The 16096-nt window shown below is 37.6% G+C and overlaps 1 protein-coding gene across 1 annotated transcript in view; it reads right to left on the reverse strand.

Moving 5' to 3' along the window:
- plxnb2b (plexin b2b) overlaps positions 1 to 16096 on the reverse strand; it is a 438171-nt gene that overhangs the window by 148105 nt on the left and 273970 nt on the right. The window contains exons 12-17 of the mRNA XM_020919155.2: positions 15073 to 15184; positions 13133 to 13234; positions 12359 to 12451; positions 11054 to 11141; positions 8472 to 8641; positions 6731 to 6879 (exon numbers count right to left, since the gene is read on the reverse strand). Of these exons, the coding sequence (XP_020774814.2) occupies positions 6731 to 6879; positions 8472 to 8641; positions 11054 to 11141; positions 12359 to 12451; positions 13133 to 13234; positions 15073 to 15184 (714 nt within the window). The remainder of the gene's footprint in view (positions 1 to 6730; positions 6880 to 8471; positions 8642 to 11053; positions 11142 to 12358; positions 12452 to 13132; positions 13235 to 15072; positions 15185 to 16096) is intronic.

A 16096-nucleotide genomic window follows, 5' to 3' on the forward strand; every position in this document is an offset into this window, starting at 1 on the left:
GCCAAACACTGAGCGCTATATTAGAGTATAACATGAGCAAATCTGTTTTAGAATGACGATAGCATGAGCGGAGTGAGTATGACATGAACAGATGTGTATTAGACTAAGTATAACATGAGCAGATGTGTATTAGACTAAGTATAACATGAGCAGATGTGTATTAGACTAAGTATAACATGAGCAGATGTGTATTAGACTAAGTATAACATGAGCAGATGTGTATTAGACTGAGTATAACATGAGCAGATGTGTATTAGACTGAGTATAACATGGAGTATAACATGAGCAGATGTGTATTAAAGTGAGTATAACATGAGCAGATGTGTATTAAAGTGAGTATAACATGAGCAGATGTGTATTAAAGTGAGTATAACATGAGCAGATGTGTATTAGACTGAGTATAACATGAGCAGATGTGTATTAGACTGAGTATAACATGGAGTATAACATGAGCAGATGTGTATTAAAGTGAGTATAACATGAGTAGATGTGTATTAAAGTGAGTATAACATGAGCAGATGTGTATTAGACTGAGTATAACATGAGCAGATGTGTATTAAAGTGAGTATAACATGAGCAGATGTGTATTAAAATGAGTATAACATGAGCAGATGTGTATTAGACTGAGTATAACATGAGCAGATGTGTATTAGACTGAGTATAACATGGAGTATAACATGAGCAGATGTGTATTAAAGTGAGTATAACATGAGCAGATGTGTATTAAAGTAAGTATAACATGAGCAGATCTGTATTAAAATGAGTATAACATGAGCAGATGTGTATTAAAGTGAGTATAACATGAGCAGATGTGTATTAAAGTGAGTATAACATGAGCAGATGTGTATTAGACTGAGTATAACATGGAGTATAACATGAGCAGATGTGTATTAAAGTGAGTATAACATGAGCAGATGTGTATTAAAGTGAGTATAACATGAGCAGATGTGTATTAGACTGAGTATAACATGGAGTATAACATGAGCAGATGTGTATTAGACTGAGTATAACATGAGCAGATGTGTATTAGACTGAGTATAAATGAGCAGATGTGTATAAAGTGAGTGTAGACTGAGTATAACATGAGCAGATGTGTATAGTGAGTATAACATGAGTATAACATGAGCAGATGTGTGTATTAAAAGTGAGTATAACATGAGCAGATGTGTATTAGACTGAGTATACATAGTGAGTATAACATGAGCAGATGTGTATTATGAATGTGAGTATAACATGAGCAGATGTGTATTTAGTGAGTATAACATGAGACAGATGTGTATTAGAACTGAGTATAACATGGAGTATAACATGAGCAGATGTGTATTAAAGTGAGTATAAACATGAGCAGATGTGTATTAAAGTAAGTATAACATGAGCAGATCTGTATTAAAATGAGTATAACATGAGCAGATGTGTATTAGACTGAGTATAACATGGAGTATAACATGAGCAGATGTGTATTAAAGTGAGTTAAATGAGCATGTGCAGATGTGTATTAGTGAGTGAGTATAACATGAGCAGATGTGTATTAAAGTGAGTATAACATGAGCAGATGTGTATTAAAGTGAGTATAACATGAGCAGATGTGTATTAGACTGAGTATAACATGGAGTATAACATGAGCAGATGTGTATTAGACTGAGTATAACATGAGCAGATGTGTATTAGACTGAGTATAACATGAGCAGATGTGTATTAAAGTGAGTATAACATGAGCAGATGTGTATTAAAGTGAGTATAACATGAGCAGATGTGTATTAGACTGAGTATAACATGAGCAGATGTGTATTAAAGTGAGTATAACATGAGCAGATGTGTATAGACTGAGTATATGTGAGTATAACATGAGCAGATGTGTATTAAAGTGAGTATAACATGAGCAGATGTGTATTAGACTGAGTATAACATGAGCAGATGTGTATTAGACTGAGTATAACATGGAGTATAACATGAGCAGATGTGTATTAAAAGTGAGTATAACATGAGCAGATGTGTATTAAAGTAAGTATAACATGAGCAGATCTGTATTAAAATGAGTATAACATGAGCAGATGTGTATTAGACTGAGTATAACATGGAGTATAACATGAGCAGATGTGTATTAAAGTGAGTATAACATGAGCAGATGTGTATTAAAGTGAGTATAACATGAGCAGATGTGTATTAGACTGAGTATAACATGGAGTATAACATGAGCAGATGTGTATTAAAGTGAGTATAACATGAGCAGATGTGTATTAAAGTGAGTATAACATGAGCAGATGTGTATTAGACTGAGTATAACATGGTGAGTATAACATGAGCAGATGTGTATTAGCTGAGTGAGTATAACATAACATGAGCAGATGTGTATTAAAGTGAGTATAACATGAGCAGATGTGTATTAGACTGAGTGAGTATAACATGAGCAGATGTGTATTAGACTGAGTATAACATGGAGTATAACATGAGCAGATGTGTATTAAAGTGAGTATAACATGAGCAGATGTGTATTAAAGTGAGTATAACATGAGCAGATGTGTATTATGACTGAGTATAACATGGAGTATAACATGAGCAGATGTGTATTTAAAGTGAGTATATAACATGAGCAGATGTGTATTAAAGTGAGTATAACATGAGCAGATGTGTATTAGACTGAGTATAACATGGAGTATAACATGAGCAGATGTGTATTAGACTGAGTATAACATGAGCAGATGTGTATTAAAGTGAGTATAACATGAGCAGATGTGTATTAGACTGAGTATAACATGAGCAGATGTGTATTAGACTGAGTATAACATGGAGTATAACATGAGCAGATGTGTATTAAAGTGAGTATAACATGAGCAGATGTGTATTAAAGTAAGTATAACATGAGCAGATCTGTATTAAAATGAGTATAACATGAGCAGATGTGTATTAGACTGAGTATAACATGGAGTATAACATGAGCAGATGTGTATTAAAGTGAGTATAACATGAGCAGATGTGTATTAAAGTGAGTATAACATGAGCAGATGTGTATTAGACTGAGTATAACATGAGCAGATGTGTATTAAAGTGAGTATAACATGAGCAGATGTGTATTAGACTGAGTATAACATGAGCAGATGTGTATTAAAGTGAGTATAACTTGAGCAGATGTGTATTAGACTGAGTATAACATGGAGTATAACATGAGCAGATGTGTATTAAAGTGAGTATAACATGAGCAGATGTGTATTAGACTGAGTATAACATGGAGTATAACATGAGCAGATGTGTATTAAAGTGAGTATAACATGAGCAGATGTGTATTAGACTGAGTATAACATGAGCAGATGTGTATTAGACTGAGTATAACATGAGCAGATGTGTATTAAAGTGAGTATAACATGAGCAGATGTGTATTAAAGTGAGTATAACATGAGCAGATCTGTATTAAAGTGAGTATAACATGAGCAGATGTGTATTAGACTGAGTATAACATGAGCAGATGTGTATTAAAGTGAGTATAACATGAGCAGATGTGTATTAAAGTGAGTATAACATGAGCAGATCTGTATTAAAGTGAGTATAACATGAGCAGATGTGTATTAGACTGAGTATAACATGGAATAAAACATGAGCAGATGTGTATTAAAGTGAGTATAACATGAACATATGTGTATTAAAGTGAGTATAACATGAGCAGATCTGTATTAAAATGAGTATAACATGAGCAGATGTGTATTAGACTGAGTATAACATGAGCAGATGTCTATTAGACTGAGTATAACATGAGCAGATGTGTATTAAAGTGAGTATAACATGAGCAGATGTGTATTAAAGTGAGTATAACATGAGCAGATGTGTATTAAAGTGAGTATAACATGAGCAGATGTGTATTAAAGTGAGTATAACATGAGCAGATGTGTATTAGACTGAGTATAACATGAGCAGATGTGTATTAGACTGAGTATACATGGAGTATAACATGAGCAGAGTATGTGAGTATAACATGAGCAGATGTGTATTAAAGTGAGTATAACATGAGCAGATGTGTATTAGACTGAGTATAACATGGAGTATAACATGAGCAGATGTGTATTAAAGTGAGTATAACATGAGCAGATGTGTATTAAAGACTGAGTATAACATGAGCAGATGTGTGAGTAACATGAGCAGATGTGTATTAGACTGAGTATAACATGAGCAGATGTGTATTAGACTGAGTATAACATGAGCAGATGTGTATTAGACTGAGTATAACATGGAGTATAACATGAGCAGATGTGTATTAAAGTGAGTATAACATGAGCAGATGTGTATTAGAGTGAGTATAACATGAGCAGATGTGTATTAGACTGAGTATAACATGGAGTAAAACATGAGCAGATGTGTATTAAAGTGAGTATAACATGAGCAGATGTGTATTAAAGTGAGTATAACATGAGCAGATCTGTATTAAAATGAGTATAACATGAGCAGATGTGTATTAGACTGAGTATAACATGAGCAGATGTGTATTAGACTGAGTATAACATGAGCAGATGTGTATTAGACTGAGTATAACATGGAGTATAACATGAGCAGATGTGTATTAAAGTGAGTATAACATGAGCAGATGTGTATTAGACTGAGTATAACATGGAGTATAACATGAGCAGATGTGTATTAAAGTGAGTATAACATGAGCAGATGTGTATTAGACTGAGTATAACATGAGCAGATGTGTATTAGACTGAGTATAACATGGAGTATAACATGAGCAGATGTGTATTAAAGTGAGTATAACATGAGCAGATGTGTATTAGACTGAGTATAACATGAGCAGATGTGTATTAAAGTGAGTATAACATGAGCAGATGTGTATTAAAGTGAGTATAACATGAGCAGATGTGTATTAAAGTGAGTATAACATGAGCAGATCTGTATTAAAGTGAGTATAACATGAGCAGATGTGTATTAGACTGAGTATAACATGAGCAGATGTGTATTAGACTGAGTATAACATGGAGTATAACATGAGCAGATGTGTATTAGACTGAGTATAACATGGAGTATAACATGAGCAGATCTGGGGAGAGTCTGTGGAGAATGTAAAGCATGTTATCTCATCAGTGTGACAAAGACGTGAGTGAAACGCTCTTCAAATAAGTGTGTTTTTAAAGACGAGGAGAGATGGAGCCATCCATCACAAAACATACAGCCCTATAATACTGAACCAATTACATTCTACACTGCCTGCTTTTGTCAACCCAAATGCATACAAAACAGCCCCAAGGTTGAGAAAGAAGAGAAAGCAACATGCAACTGTGGGATACTGAATAGAGGGTGCAGAGGTGAGAAAAGTTAGTAGTCAAATAGCTGTCTGTCAAAAATCAAAAAATGTTTTAAAACTAAGAAAAATCTGAAGAAAAAAAAAAATGTTTGGATACAATAAATAGTGATTTCTTAAATATTCAAGTATAAAACCTTTATTTAACTTAATTCATTTAGCATAACTTTATGTTTGAAGTAAAAAATAATTTAAGAAAATGAATGAAATAAGCAGAAGCGTAACACAACATCTTAATCAGTAAAAATATGTGACTCTTCAGACTTCTGGATCTGAATGGTGCTTTAGTATTTGCATGTAATTTCGTAAATTACTCCAGTAAATGAAAAAAAGGGAATGTAACTCTAAATAACTTCTTAGTACCCTCTGCCTTCGCATAAAAACAAAGTGGCTTTATAGTGGCTGTTTTTCTGTGTAGTTGAGAATTTTTTTTTCCCAGTACAGATATATTGAATAAGTGGCTTTTAAGGTCAATAAGTCTGTTGCATAATATCTGCATATAAATACAAAGCATTTTTATTGTCTGAGAATCAGGAAGTGGAAGTTGTGAAAGCACTTATGATGACGAATAATTAGGATCCTCAGAATGCATAAGGTAAGTGAGGAATACCTTTGGACCACTGCAAACTGTCTAAAATAGACTAGTTCTGTTTTACACTTTTTAAAGACAGTAAAAATCAGGTACAACCCATTTAATTTGGATAAATTTAAACTGAAAATTAAAATGTAAAGTATGTGTACCTGGTAGAGATCGAGTAAAGTATTTTGCGGGCTATTAGGCGCTCTGGATTATAAGGCGCACTGTCATTAAATGGTCTATTTTTGAACTTTTTTCACAAATAAACCACACTGGACTTTAAACAAAACACAACAGTGTGATGGGTGAGTGGTTTTGTTTGTTTGTTCGTTCACGGTGACTCTGGGCTTTGTTCAGTTGTGGCGTGCAGGGAGGGTGCTGTCTGGGACCAACGGATTGTCGGCGTGTTCGCAGTGACTCAGTTGTTCAGTCGTGTCTAGAAGTGGCACATTGCACTTGCTCGTTCGGTTCGTTCCTCCGTTCCGTTCCTCGTCTGCGTGGAGTGATGAGTGTGTCTGTGGGTGTGTTTCGCGGTGCGGTCGCTGTCTGCTCCGTATGTGTTTGTATGTTCTGTGGGTGGTGCGGCTTTGTAGTTTACTGAAGTCGTGCTGGGACACCCGAGTGGATTTGTGTATAGGGCACTGTGGATTGTCGTTTTTTGATGAGGTTGGAGGCTTAAGAGCGCGCCTAATAGCCCGGAAAATACAGTACTTGTTTATGTACAGTTTGTGTACCTGGTAGAGATCGAGTACTTGTTTATGTAATGTTTCAGTACATGGTTAGACATGTTTGTGTATCTGGTGGAGACAGAGTAGTTGTTGGAGCACTTATTTGTGTATCTGATGAAGATGGAGTACTTGTTTGTGTACCTGGTGGAGACGGAGTACTTGTTCTTCTGGTGCACACAGGGCTCCCCCACCACACTGATGCTCACGATGTCATCTGGGTGGATGCCCAGGTTAGACCCTCTGATGGTGATGGAGATGCCCCCCTCTGGAGGCCCGAACTTGGGGATGATCTAAATGAGACAGAAGCAGGAGTGGGAGAGAGAAAAAGTGCTATAAAATGAAAACTATGGATTTACATTTATTATTACAATTATGTTCACGTCCTCATCTGAGAGAGATTTTCAGAAGGAGGTCCAGAAAATATAATATAGGTATAATATTTAGCTGCTCAACAGAAAAAAATACAATATTAAATATATGTAATTTTGCAATAAGAATTTCTCAATAGGAAACTCAGAGTAGAGCTGCTGCATTTCTTCCTAGGGAGGAGTTCATGTCCCACAGATAAGAAGAAGACCCAGGACAGAGTGGAGGGACTATGCCTTTGGGCTGGCTTGGGAAGATCTCAGGCTCCAGAAGAGCTAGAGGAAGTGTCTTGGGTGAGGGAAGTCTGGGAGTCCCTGCGACCCAGCAGTGGATAAAGTAGTAGAATTTCTCAATTATTATTATTATTTTTTTTGTAACCACATATAGCAAGTAATAAAACACAAGTAAAATATACTATAATTACTCAGAGTACTAAGAGTAAACCTATTACATCTGATAATTGCTCCTATAAGTACTTTATTTTATATTTTATTTTATTAAAGTCACTTGATTAAACATACATGACCCTCCTCTGTTTACAAGCTTGTATTGTTTTCCACCTTGTATTTAGTGATGTTTTCTAGAGGAGCTGATGTAGTGTGGTAACCTTGGTCACATTCACATCAATGAAACAATTGAAGCCCGTCGTCAATGACAATGAGCCCGGACAATTAGTGAACAAAGCCTGTATTGATGTGAGGGGAGGTGGCTCACATCAGAGAGGCCAAAGTGAGTCAGGCTTTGAGCTTACTCCAGCTCACAGTCAATAAACTAACAAGCAACATCAATGCTGCATGCGGCTAATCACAAAACATCACCATGCACTAAATAACAAGGTCAAGGGTCAACGCAAAGTCAAGGCAACATCAGTTTTCCCAGTCAATCAGGGAACAATGTTGCATTCTTTTCAGCCTTTGTATGAATCCAGTATACACTCATTTTGATCATTAGAGAAGCAGAAAAGGCAAGAAAGATGTACAGAATTATTGTAATGAGTAAATGCTATCTGCAGGTCTTAATATAGTTTCATGTGATTAAAGCAAGCCTTTTTAGTTTGTGAAGTGCTACAAAAATTACATCTAAAATACACATTATTATTATTACATACACTGTAGAAAAATAATACAATACTATAATATATAGCTTCAATTTTGCACTACAAAAATATAGTATCAACACAAGGTAAAAAGGTTAGATTTAGTTTTATAGTTTAAATTGAGTAATTTCATTTGGTGCTGCTTTTACATTCATTGTATTTTTCAGAAAATTCAATTTTTATTAAAAATGCAACCAGACAAAAATACAATAAAATAAAATCTCACAATGAAAAACTAAATATATAAAGATACATTTTTGATCAGTCATTTCCTTCATGCAGATATGACAGTTCTATAATGGAAATCTAACTACTGTGACAAAAATTGGTGATAAAATCCAAACTCTCCAAACTGTCTCTGCGTGTCTCCCAGTTGTTTTAGTGCTGAACTGACTGATATGAAATGTGTGTGTAACTCACGTCAGTGATCTCTGGATGGGGGCACTCCACATTGTGAGAGTCCACAGAGGAGCAGAGCTCTTCAAACACACAGGCCTTCTGTCTGGGGCACCACACACACCTGTACTTAGGGTCTGCGTTCTTACACAGACTGCAGTCCTGACGACCCACCGCGCAGTTATACAGGGTGACTGTAAGACAAAAATATGGGCAAAACTCAAACACAGAGAAAAGAGGAAATCATTCATTGTGAGGAGAACTAGTTTTAGTGCTATATCACCATGGCAATGTTACTGCTTGGTCTGGAATGTTATAGATCTTACTCATCTTGCATTTACTTTATTACAAAAAAGTGTTTTTTAATGTTTTGTTTTTTGAGGGGGGTAAAAGAGCCGGAAAACATGTTTTCTCACTGTGAGCAGGGACGCCTCTCCATAGATTTAACCTGTAACTTGATAGAAGGGCCCGACCGATATGGATTTTGTTGCAGCCGATATGATACCGATAAAATGGGATTTGGAGCTGCCGATATATTTAGTGATGTAAAAATTCACTGTCAATCTTGAATTGTTTAAAAAACTTAGGTTTGGCTCTGGTGGATTTTAAATGGGGTTTATTTAGGCAATAATTATTACTATTATGACTCTTTACATCATATTTACAGACAGTAGGTCGGCCTAATGGCATTTTTGCATCACATTCTAGCTACTAGTAATGGGTATTCAGTTCTTTTTAGAGAACCGGCTCTTTTGGTTTGGCTCACTAAAAGCAGCCGGCTCTTTCGGCTCCCAAGCGGCTCTTCAGATTGTTTTGTTGCAAGCAGGACTAAACCAGAACTGAGCCAGGTCTAAAGCAGGTCTAAAGCAGGACTGAACCAGGTCTAAACCAGGACTAAAAAAGGACTAAACCAAAACAGAACCAGGACTGAGTGTCAGGACTCGGTCTCTATCTCTCTCTGTCTCTCGAGCCCAAGCTTAGTCCTGGTTTATTTATTTTATGCTGAACTACAGACAAACATGCACGTTTTTCTCTCCTATGCACACGCATGTTTCTGAAAGTTTCGTTTTCAGCTGCTGCCGCTGTCAATCTACCACGAGTCTGCACGCGACGTGAAGAGAAAAACAGTGAGAGAAAGAAAAAACACGGCTCCCAATAAGGATCAGGCTCTCGTCGTTTGCTTCAAAGAGACGGCTCTAAGAGCCATTTCGTTCGCGACCGACCCATCACTACTAGCTAGTAAAGAAAGTAAACTACCACTATTAGCTTTTAGCCGTAAATGCGTGCGTCCTGCGGAAATTAATCATATGTGTAAATGTCAATCATTCACATGTCTATTCACAGCTCATTTACCTATCAATGCAGCTCCAGTAACAAATATTCGGTCAATAGAAGAAAACAGCCTGTTTATGTGCGGGAGCTACAGCAGCTAATCGCTAAACAATGAAAAAGAACCAAAACTAGCTTCAACATATTCGACATATTTCCAACACTCAGCGCTCACACAGGCTCCTCCTCACATCACAAGTCTGCACTAATAAATGTCCTGTTAATCCAGACTCAAACCAATTGTCCGTAAAAAGAAAATAATCTCAGTGTTGCGCACATGAATCTATGTCCGCAGGTGTAAACAAACACACGAGTGACGTGATTCTGGGGGTGTGTTCAGGGACAGTACAGACACACACACAGACAAATGACTCTGCAGATAAATACTGATGTGGAGCCACATATTTGGACATTTTTCTGTCTGTAAATTGGATTAAATGAACATAATGTAGAGAGTCTAAGATTTATAACGAGGTATAACATGCCCACGTGAAATATCGGCCCATATTGGCAAGATTTTGGCCGATTGCCGATATGTTTCCAGGTGCCAATATCGGCTGATAATATCGGCCAACCGATATATATCGGTCAGGCCCTACTTGGTAGCATCACCTGCCATACCTTTACTGCCATATTATGGAGCATTACTACCATGTTAAGGCAGGTGACAGAACCTTCACCAGAAAAGCCACATTGTACACATCTACACATGCTGAATAATCCTTTACTAATTCATTTCTTCTACTTAATGAATATTAAAGGTTCTATATTGCACACAGTCTACTCTTGTGAGATTTAAGTCATGTTATCACACTGTTATCTCATCAGAAACACGGGAGTTGAGTTTTGTTTCATTCACACATGTTTGAATAATCCTTTTTTATTAGTCTCTCTACATCTCCAAATCTCAACATGCTCTGATCCACCTTGTGATGTCATGTAGTGGTAGTTTGCAGGTTAACAGCCATCTTTTACCATTTGTTTAGAATAGATTGGAAATGTTGGGTCTGAGATTATCCAAATGATTCTAGTGAATGTGTATGGAGTTTAAAAAACAAAGTGGAGCACTTCCTGTATTACCACATGACATCACAAGGTGGAACAGAATGAATTCAGCCTAAATATTCAAGATTTGTGTGTTAAACATGTGTGAATTTTTTTTTTTACTTTCACTCACTCCTGCTCAGGGTTAGAAAACCATTAGAAAAACTACACAAGAAACTCAAACTCCACAAATGAAAAAGTGAATTCCTCCCATTCAAATGTTAGAGCTGTACCATTGAGGGTGCTGTCCATCTTTTTGCCTGTGTCTTTGTCCTTGACGTAGAAAAGCACATTGGTCTCCGGTGACTTGTCGAATGAAAACTAAAGAAATGAGAAGAAAATGAATTATTAAAACCCAACGCACTGATTAATGGCACAGACTTAAGATTTCCTCTGCTCGTAGTGTGGGCTGCCACTCCCTCCAACGCCACGGGGAGAAAAAAAAAACATAAAATATGACACAGGGTTTGGCAGATTTTCAACTAGAGAAATAAAATCGATGTTGAAAAAGAACATGGCTGCAGGCTAAGGAGAGTTTGAGCTTTCACAGAAGTGTCAATGTGGAGCTAAAATAACTTAAGAAAAGAGGTGGCAGGAGCAGCAGAGGGCGTTAGACAATATCAAAGAGTGTGGCCAAACAAGGGCTTTTAAAATAGTTATAAACCAGGGATATCTACGATTGACAGAAGCTTTTTTGTACACCTGCCAGACAGTATGGCTGGACTTTTGATAGACTACAAGTTATATTTAAGTTGGCTGTCTATAGTTTTTGACAATAAATTCTAAAGAGCATACTTAATCTACTTGCACTGAAGGTTTTCCATTATTGTTCTGCCTGTACTTTCAAATTCTACTGTTTTCTTTACCTTATATTTAATTAATCATAACTTATATTTACGTTTTCACAATTTTATGTTGCACCATGACAACGAAGCAAGTTCCTAGTTTGTGAACAATGGCAAATGTCTGTTGTCTTGTCTGTGTTTAAGTCTGAATCTAAATGATAAAGTTATGCACATTTTCTGTCCTTTATTGTATAGTAATAGCATAAATGAATCACAGATATTAATTATTCAATTCTCTACAGCTTCTTGGTGACATACTATGAAAAACTACTTGGCCGATGATAACCGTGATTGATGGACTTGGGTAATTGCTTCATGTTTAATGTATATTTAGTGTATATTGTGTTGTGTGGACATCTTCTATGGCTCACTTTTGGATTGACCAATCAGTGGGCAGAAGGTTGATATGGGAGAGGCACACAGAGAGAACCATGACCTGATGAAGATCCACTGATCCAAACATTGTCATTCATTAAATGCAGTTTGGGAGTAAGTGTGCAGGCTTTGTCTTACTTTCTATATTATGAAAAATAAACAAACTTTTCCAACTAGAAAAACAAAATGTAATAGTGTTGTGCGGCCCTGTATAGGCTGATACTGTCATTATTGTGACAGGTCTAGATGATATTATGTTATTGTGTTATGTTGTTATTATATTTTTATGAATGCATTTCTAACAGAGTCCAGACTAACATTAAATCCGTTGAAGCTGTAAAAAGTGTCAGCGTAAGAAACGTCCTCCTCAACGTTCTTCATCAGCTCTGTCCCGATAGTGAAGGAGCGACCCTGAAACACACACAGCACGGTCAGTGAATGAAACTAATGTCTGTTTGTTATATGTGTGTTTAACACAGTGAGCCCATTTACAATCTGTAGTGTATGATTGCTCATTAAAGCTACTATCTCTAATTAGAACGGCTGACACGGTTCTGTTGTATTCTCACATATCACCACTAAATGCTCTCTACATTACTATTGTCTGATAGTGTTAAGTTTTGGCCTGACAGAAGAGCAGAGAGCGCAGCTGAGTCTGCACAAAGGTCAGGTGAGACCATCTACAAACACAAAATTTAAACAGAGGACCGTCATTTAATAATTTCATAAACTCAGGAAAAGGCTCAGTACTTGGTATCGATTTTGGAACCACAGCAATGTATTTTTGTCAGAATAGAAGTTTCAATACTAGCATTGCTATCAATTAGAATCTGATATTTTATACTTTTGACAGCTCTAGCTGAAAATTCTTACTCAAAACTCTAGTTGAGAGTCGCTTTACAACTTCTTGCATTATTCATTCATTCTATACATACTAACAGAAGAGAGGCTGCCAATCTACACCACCGGCCCTTCCAACCACATTCACACACAGGCAAATTCATACAGAGGCAAATTCATACACAAGCAAATTCATACACAGGAAAATTAGGTGGAGTGTCTTGGCTAAGGACAGAACATGAGTCTCCTCACCTGGTACAGATCCAGATTGAAGCCCTCGAAGTGGATGCGTCTCTTGTGGCCCACTGGGATGAGAACGGGATCAGGATTCTCAAACTTGGGACATTTTGCTCCCTGAAAGACAGCACACAAATAAATTGAAATGAAAAGATTTGTATACATTTTTAAAAATCACTTAAGACTCCGCTCTGGCCTGCTGCGACAGACTCTGTGTAACCACCACATCTGCTGCATTCGTCACACAAGATGGTCCCAGCTGATGGCGGCATATGGGCCTTTATTCATTTCACTGACAGATTTGGATTAGACATGCACTGCTTCACCTTAGATCTAATGTCATGTGATTTTTTTTATTCACACCGCTTTTACTCACTTAATTTATTAAGCAATTACAGATTAATATCACTTTTAAAGATGACAGTATTTGTAGCTGAATGTGTCCTTCATTATTTGTATTCATGGCACTTATGAGCAAACACAGATTTGTCTATAAAAGGGTGTTCACACCAAAGTGTCAAGGGCCGTTCACACCAAGGCGTCAAAGCGTCCAGTTTCAATGTAAAGTCTATGTGGACGCGCGACTAGAGCATCCTCCGTTTTTGCGGCGTCAGTGCGGCGCGAATCTGGCGTCGACGCAGCGTGTCTTGAGCGTTTTGGCGTCGACGGTCGCGCGTCCAAGGCGTCAGCATCAAGAAGTTGAAAATGCTGAACTTTTTGCATCAGACGGGCCGCGTCAACCAATCAGGGATGAGTATCCAGTGACGCAGCGACGTTATTATCATGAAGAAAGACCCGAGAACCAGAGCGAGAGCCACAAACATTAGATGAGCACAAATATATACGCCACAATCACCGAGCCGATCACGAGGACTACACCAGAACCGGACCAGGACTACACCAGGACTAAACCGGGACTAAACCAGGACTAGACCGGGACTAAACAAGGACTAGACCGGGAATCCTGTCATTAGCGGAGTATAAATATATATATACGCCCCAGTCGTCGACCTGATCTCCTCCACTGATGTTTTATGTCATAAAAACACTAAAGTCTCTCTCAGTCTGGTCTGACATTGTTTCAGGAAAAGAGCAGGACCGGGCTCTTGTTTCCAGGGCAACGGACGCGCCTCAAGTATTTTTCTCAGGTTCATCCACGGCGTCAAAGACGCGCGTCGGGGGCGTCTAAATTCAAAGGCAAAGGCGTCCAAATAGAGACGACAAGGTGTTTTTTGACGCTTTGGTGTGAACACCCCTTAACAGATTTTTAATTACAGAGTTTTATCTTAACTTTTGCTAAATATCTCTTTATAAGGACCGTTTAACCATTTTACACTGACACTAAGGTTAAAGAATAGTATCATTTTTAATAATAGCCTAAATATGCCTGCTTAAAGGTGCGCCATCTGTATTTTTACTTCACATGATAAACATGTCCTAGCATACTCATTATTCATGGCAATGAGTTTATAAGTGCTTCTCTCTGCATTTCAGAGGCCAGGATGGAGTTTTCTCATCAACAACTAACATGATAAGAGGGCACTTCCTGATTTTGGACCATAAAAATCTATTATAATTAGATGCAAACAGCACAGAGCAGTAGATTCATTGACCCTAAGAGCTGCCAAGTTATAATCTGGTTACCTGATCAAAACATACATAGAGTTGTGTTTCGTTTCATTCACAAATATGAGTAATCCTACATTATTAGTGTGTCTTCATCTCCAAAGCTCAAAATGCTCTGTTCCACTTTGTGATGTCCTGTCAGGTGAACGGCTCCTTTTAAAATGGAGATTTTAGCTTTACCTTAACAAAACAAAATCTCCAGGTATGTTTGTGATGAGGAATCTACATTACAATATTGATCAGGAAACAGGTAATATGGGCCTTTACAGACTAATGGAAGTGCAGTATGAAGTCTGATCTTTCTGGTGGAATACTTTAGGAGCACAAACCTGTCTGTGTTTGATGATGTGAGCTCCAGAGATGCTGTCGTCCATGTCACTGCAGGTGTGGTCTCGAATGTTCCACTGACAGCCCCACAGACTGGACACACACGCCATGCACCTACAAAACACCACACAAAACACAACACCGTGATATTAGAGACAATACAACAATAAAAAACATGAGACATTTTGACTTGAGGCAATAGTGAGCACAAAGTTACTTTTATTCAACCAGCAAATTTTTTCTTGATTGGAAATGACACAGGCGTCTCCCAGAAGATAATAAAACAATGTACAAGAGGCATCATTGTGGAAAAAAATATTTCTCAGCTTTTATTTACATTTGAACAAAAAGTGGCATGTCCAGAATGATTCATTTCCTTTCTCCTGATTCAACCTTTCTCAATAATCAATAGAAAAACCTTTACTGGCTATTACAATAATCCAATGCTTCCTATAATTGCTAAACAGTTTTTTGCACATTTCCACTGATATTTTGGCCCAGTCATCTTTAGCGTGTATAATGTGTAGCTTTGACACATCAGTCTTACAGAAGCGAAAACTTAAAACCACATGGCTAATTTGCATAAACTGTGCTAATATATCAGGTAACTAGAATGCAGTGAAAATGAAGGAGGGCGGCTCCACTGCATGTGCTCGGCTCGTTCGGCTCATTCAGCTCGCCCTGTGCTCGAAGATTTCAGAAAATAGGATCCATCCTATTTTTTGACGCTCTACGCGAGCGTAGGGAGAGCATCTATTGTTGTGCTTGTGCGTTTACCATCAGCACATCATGCTCCCGGGGCAGTTCTGTATCATGTGAAAGAGCCCAGGTCCAGAACGACTGTTATTAGTGCTTTGAAATTAACTTTTGAAATCCTCATGTTCACCGTGGTCAGCCTGTAGGTAGCCTGAAGGTAAATACAAGCCTGTTCAGCTGTTAGTTTCACTGAGGACCTGATACAAGCGGCTAAATGCGCCCAGTCAAGCTTTGCCATTGACAAACACAGAGCCAGAGCCGCCCGTGTAC

The sequence above is a fragment of the Boleophthalmus pectinirostris genome, unplaced genomic scaffold (genome assembly GCF_026225935.1).
Source record: "Boleophthalmus pectinirostris isolate CB_2022bp ecotype Guang Dong unplaced genomic scaffold, ASM2622593v1 HiC_scaffold_2, whole genome shotgun sequence".
Classification (NCBI taxonomy): domain Eukaryota; kingdom Metazoa; phylum Chordata; class Actinopteri; order Gobiiformes; family Gobiidae; genus Boleophthalmus; species Boleophthalmus pectinirostris.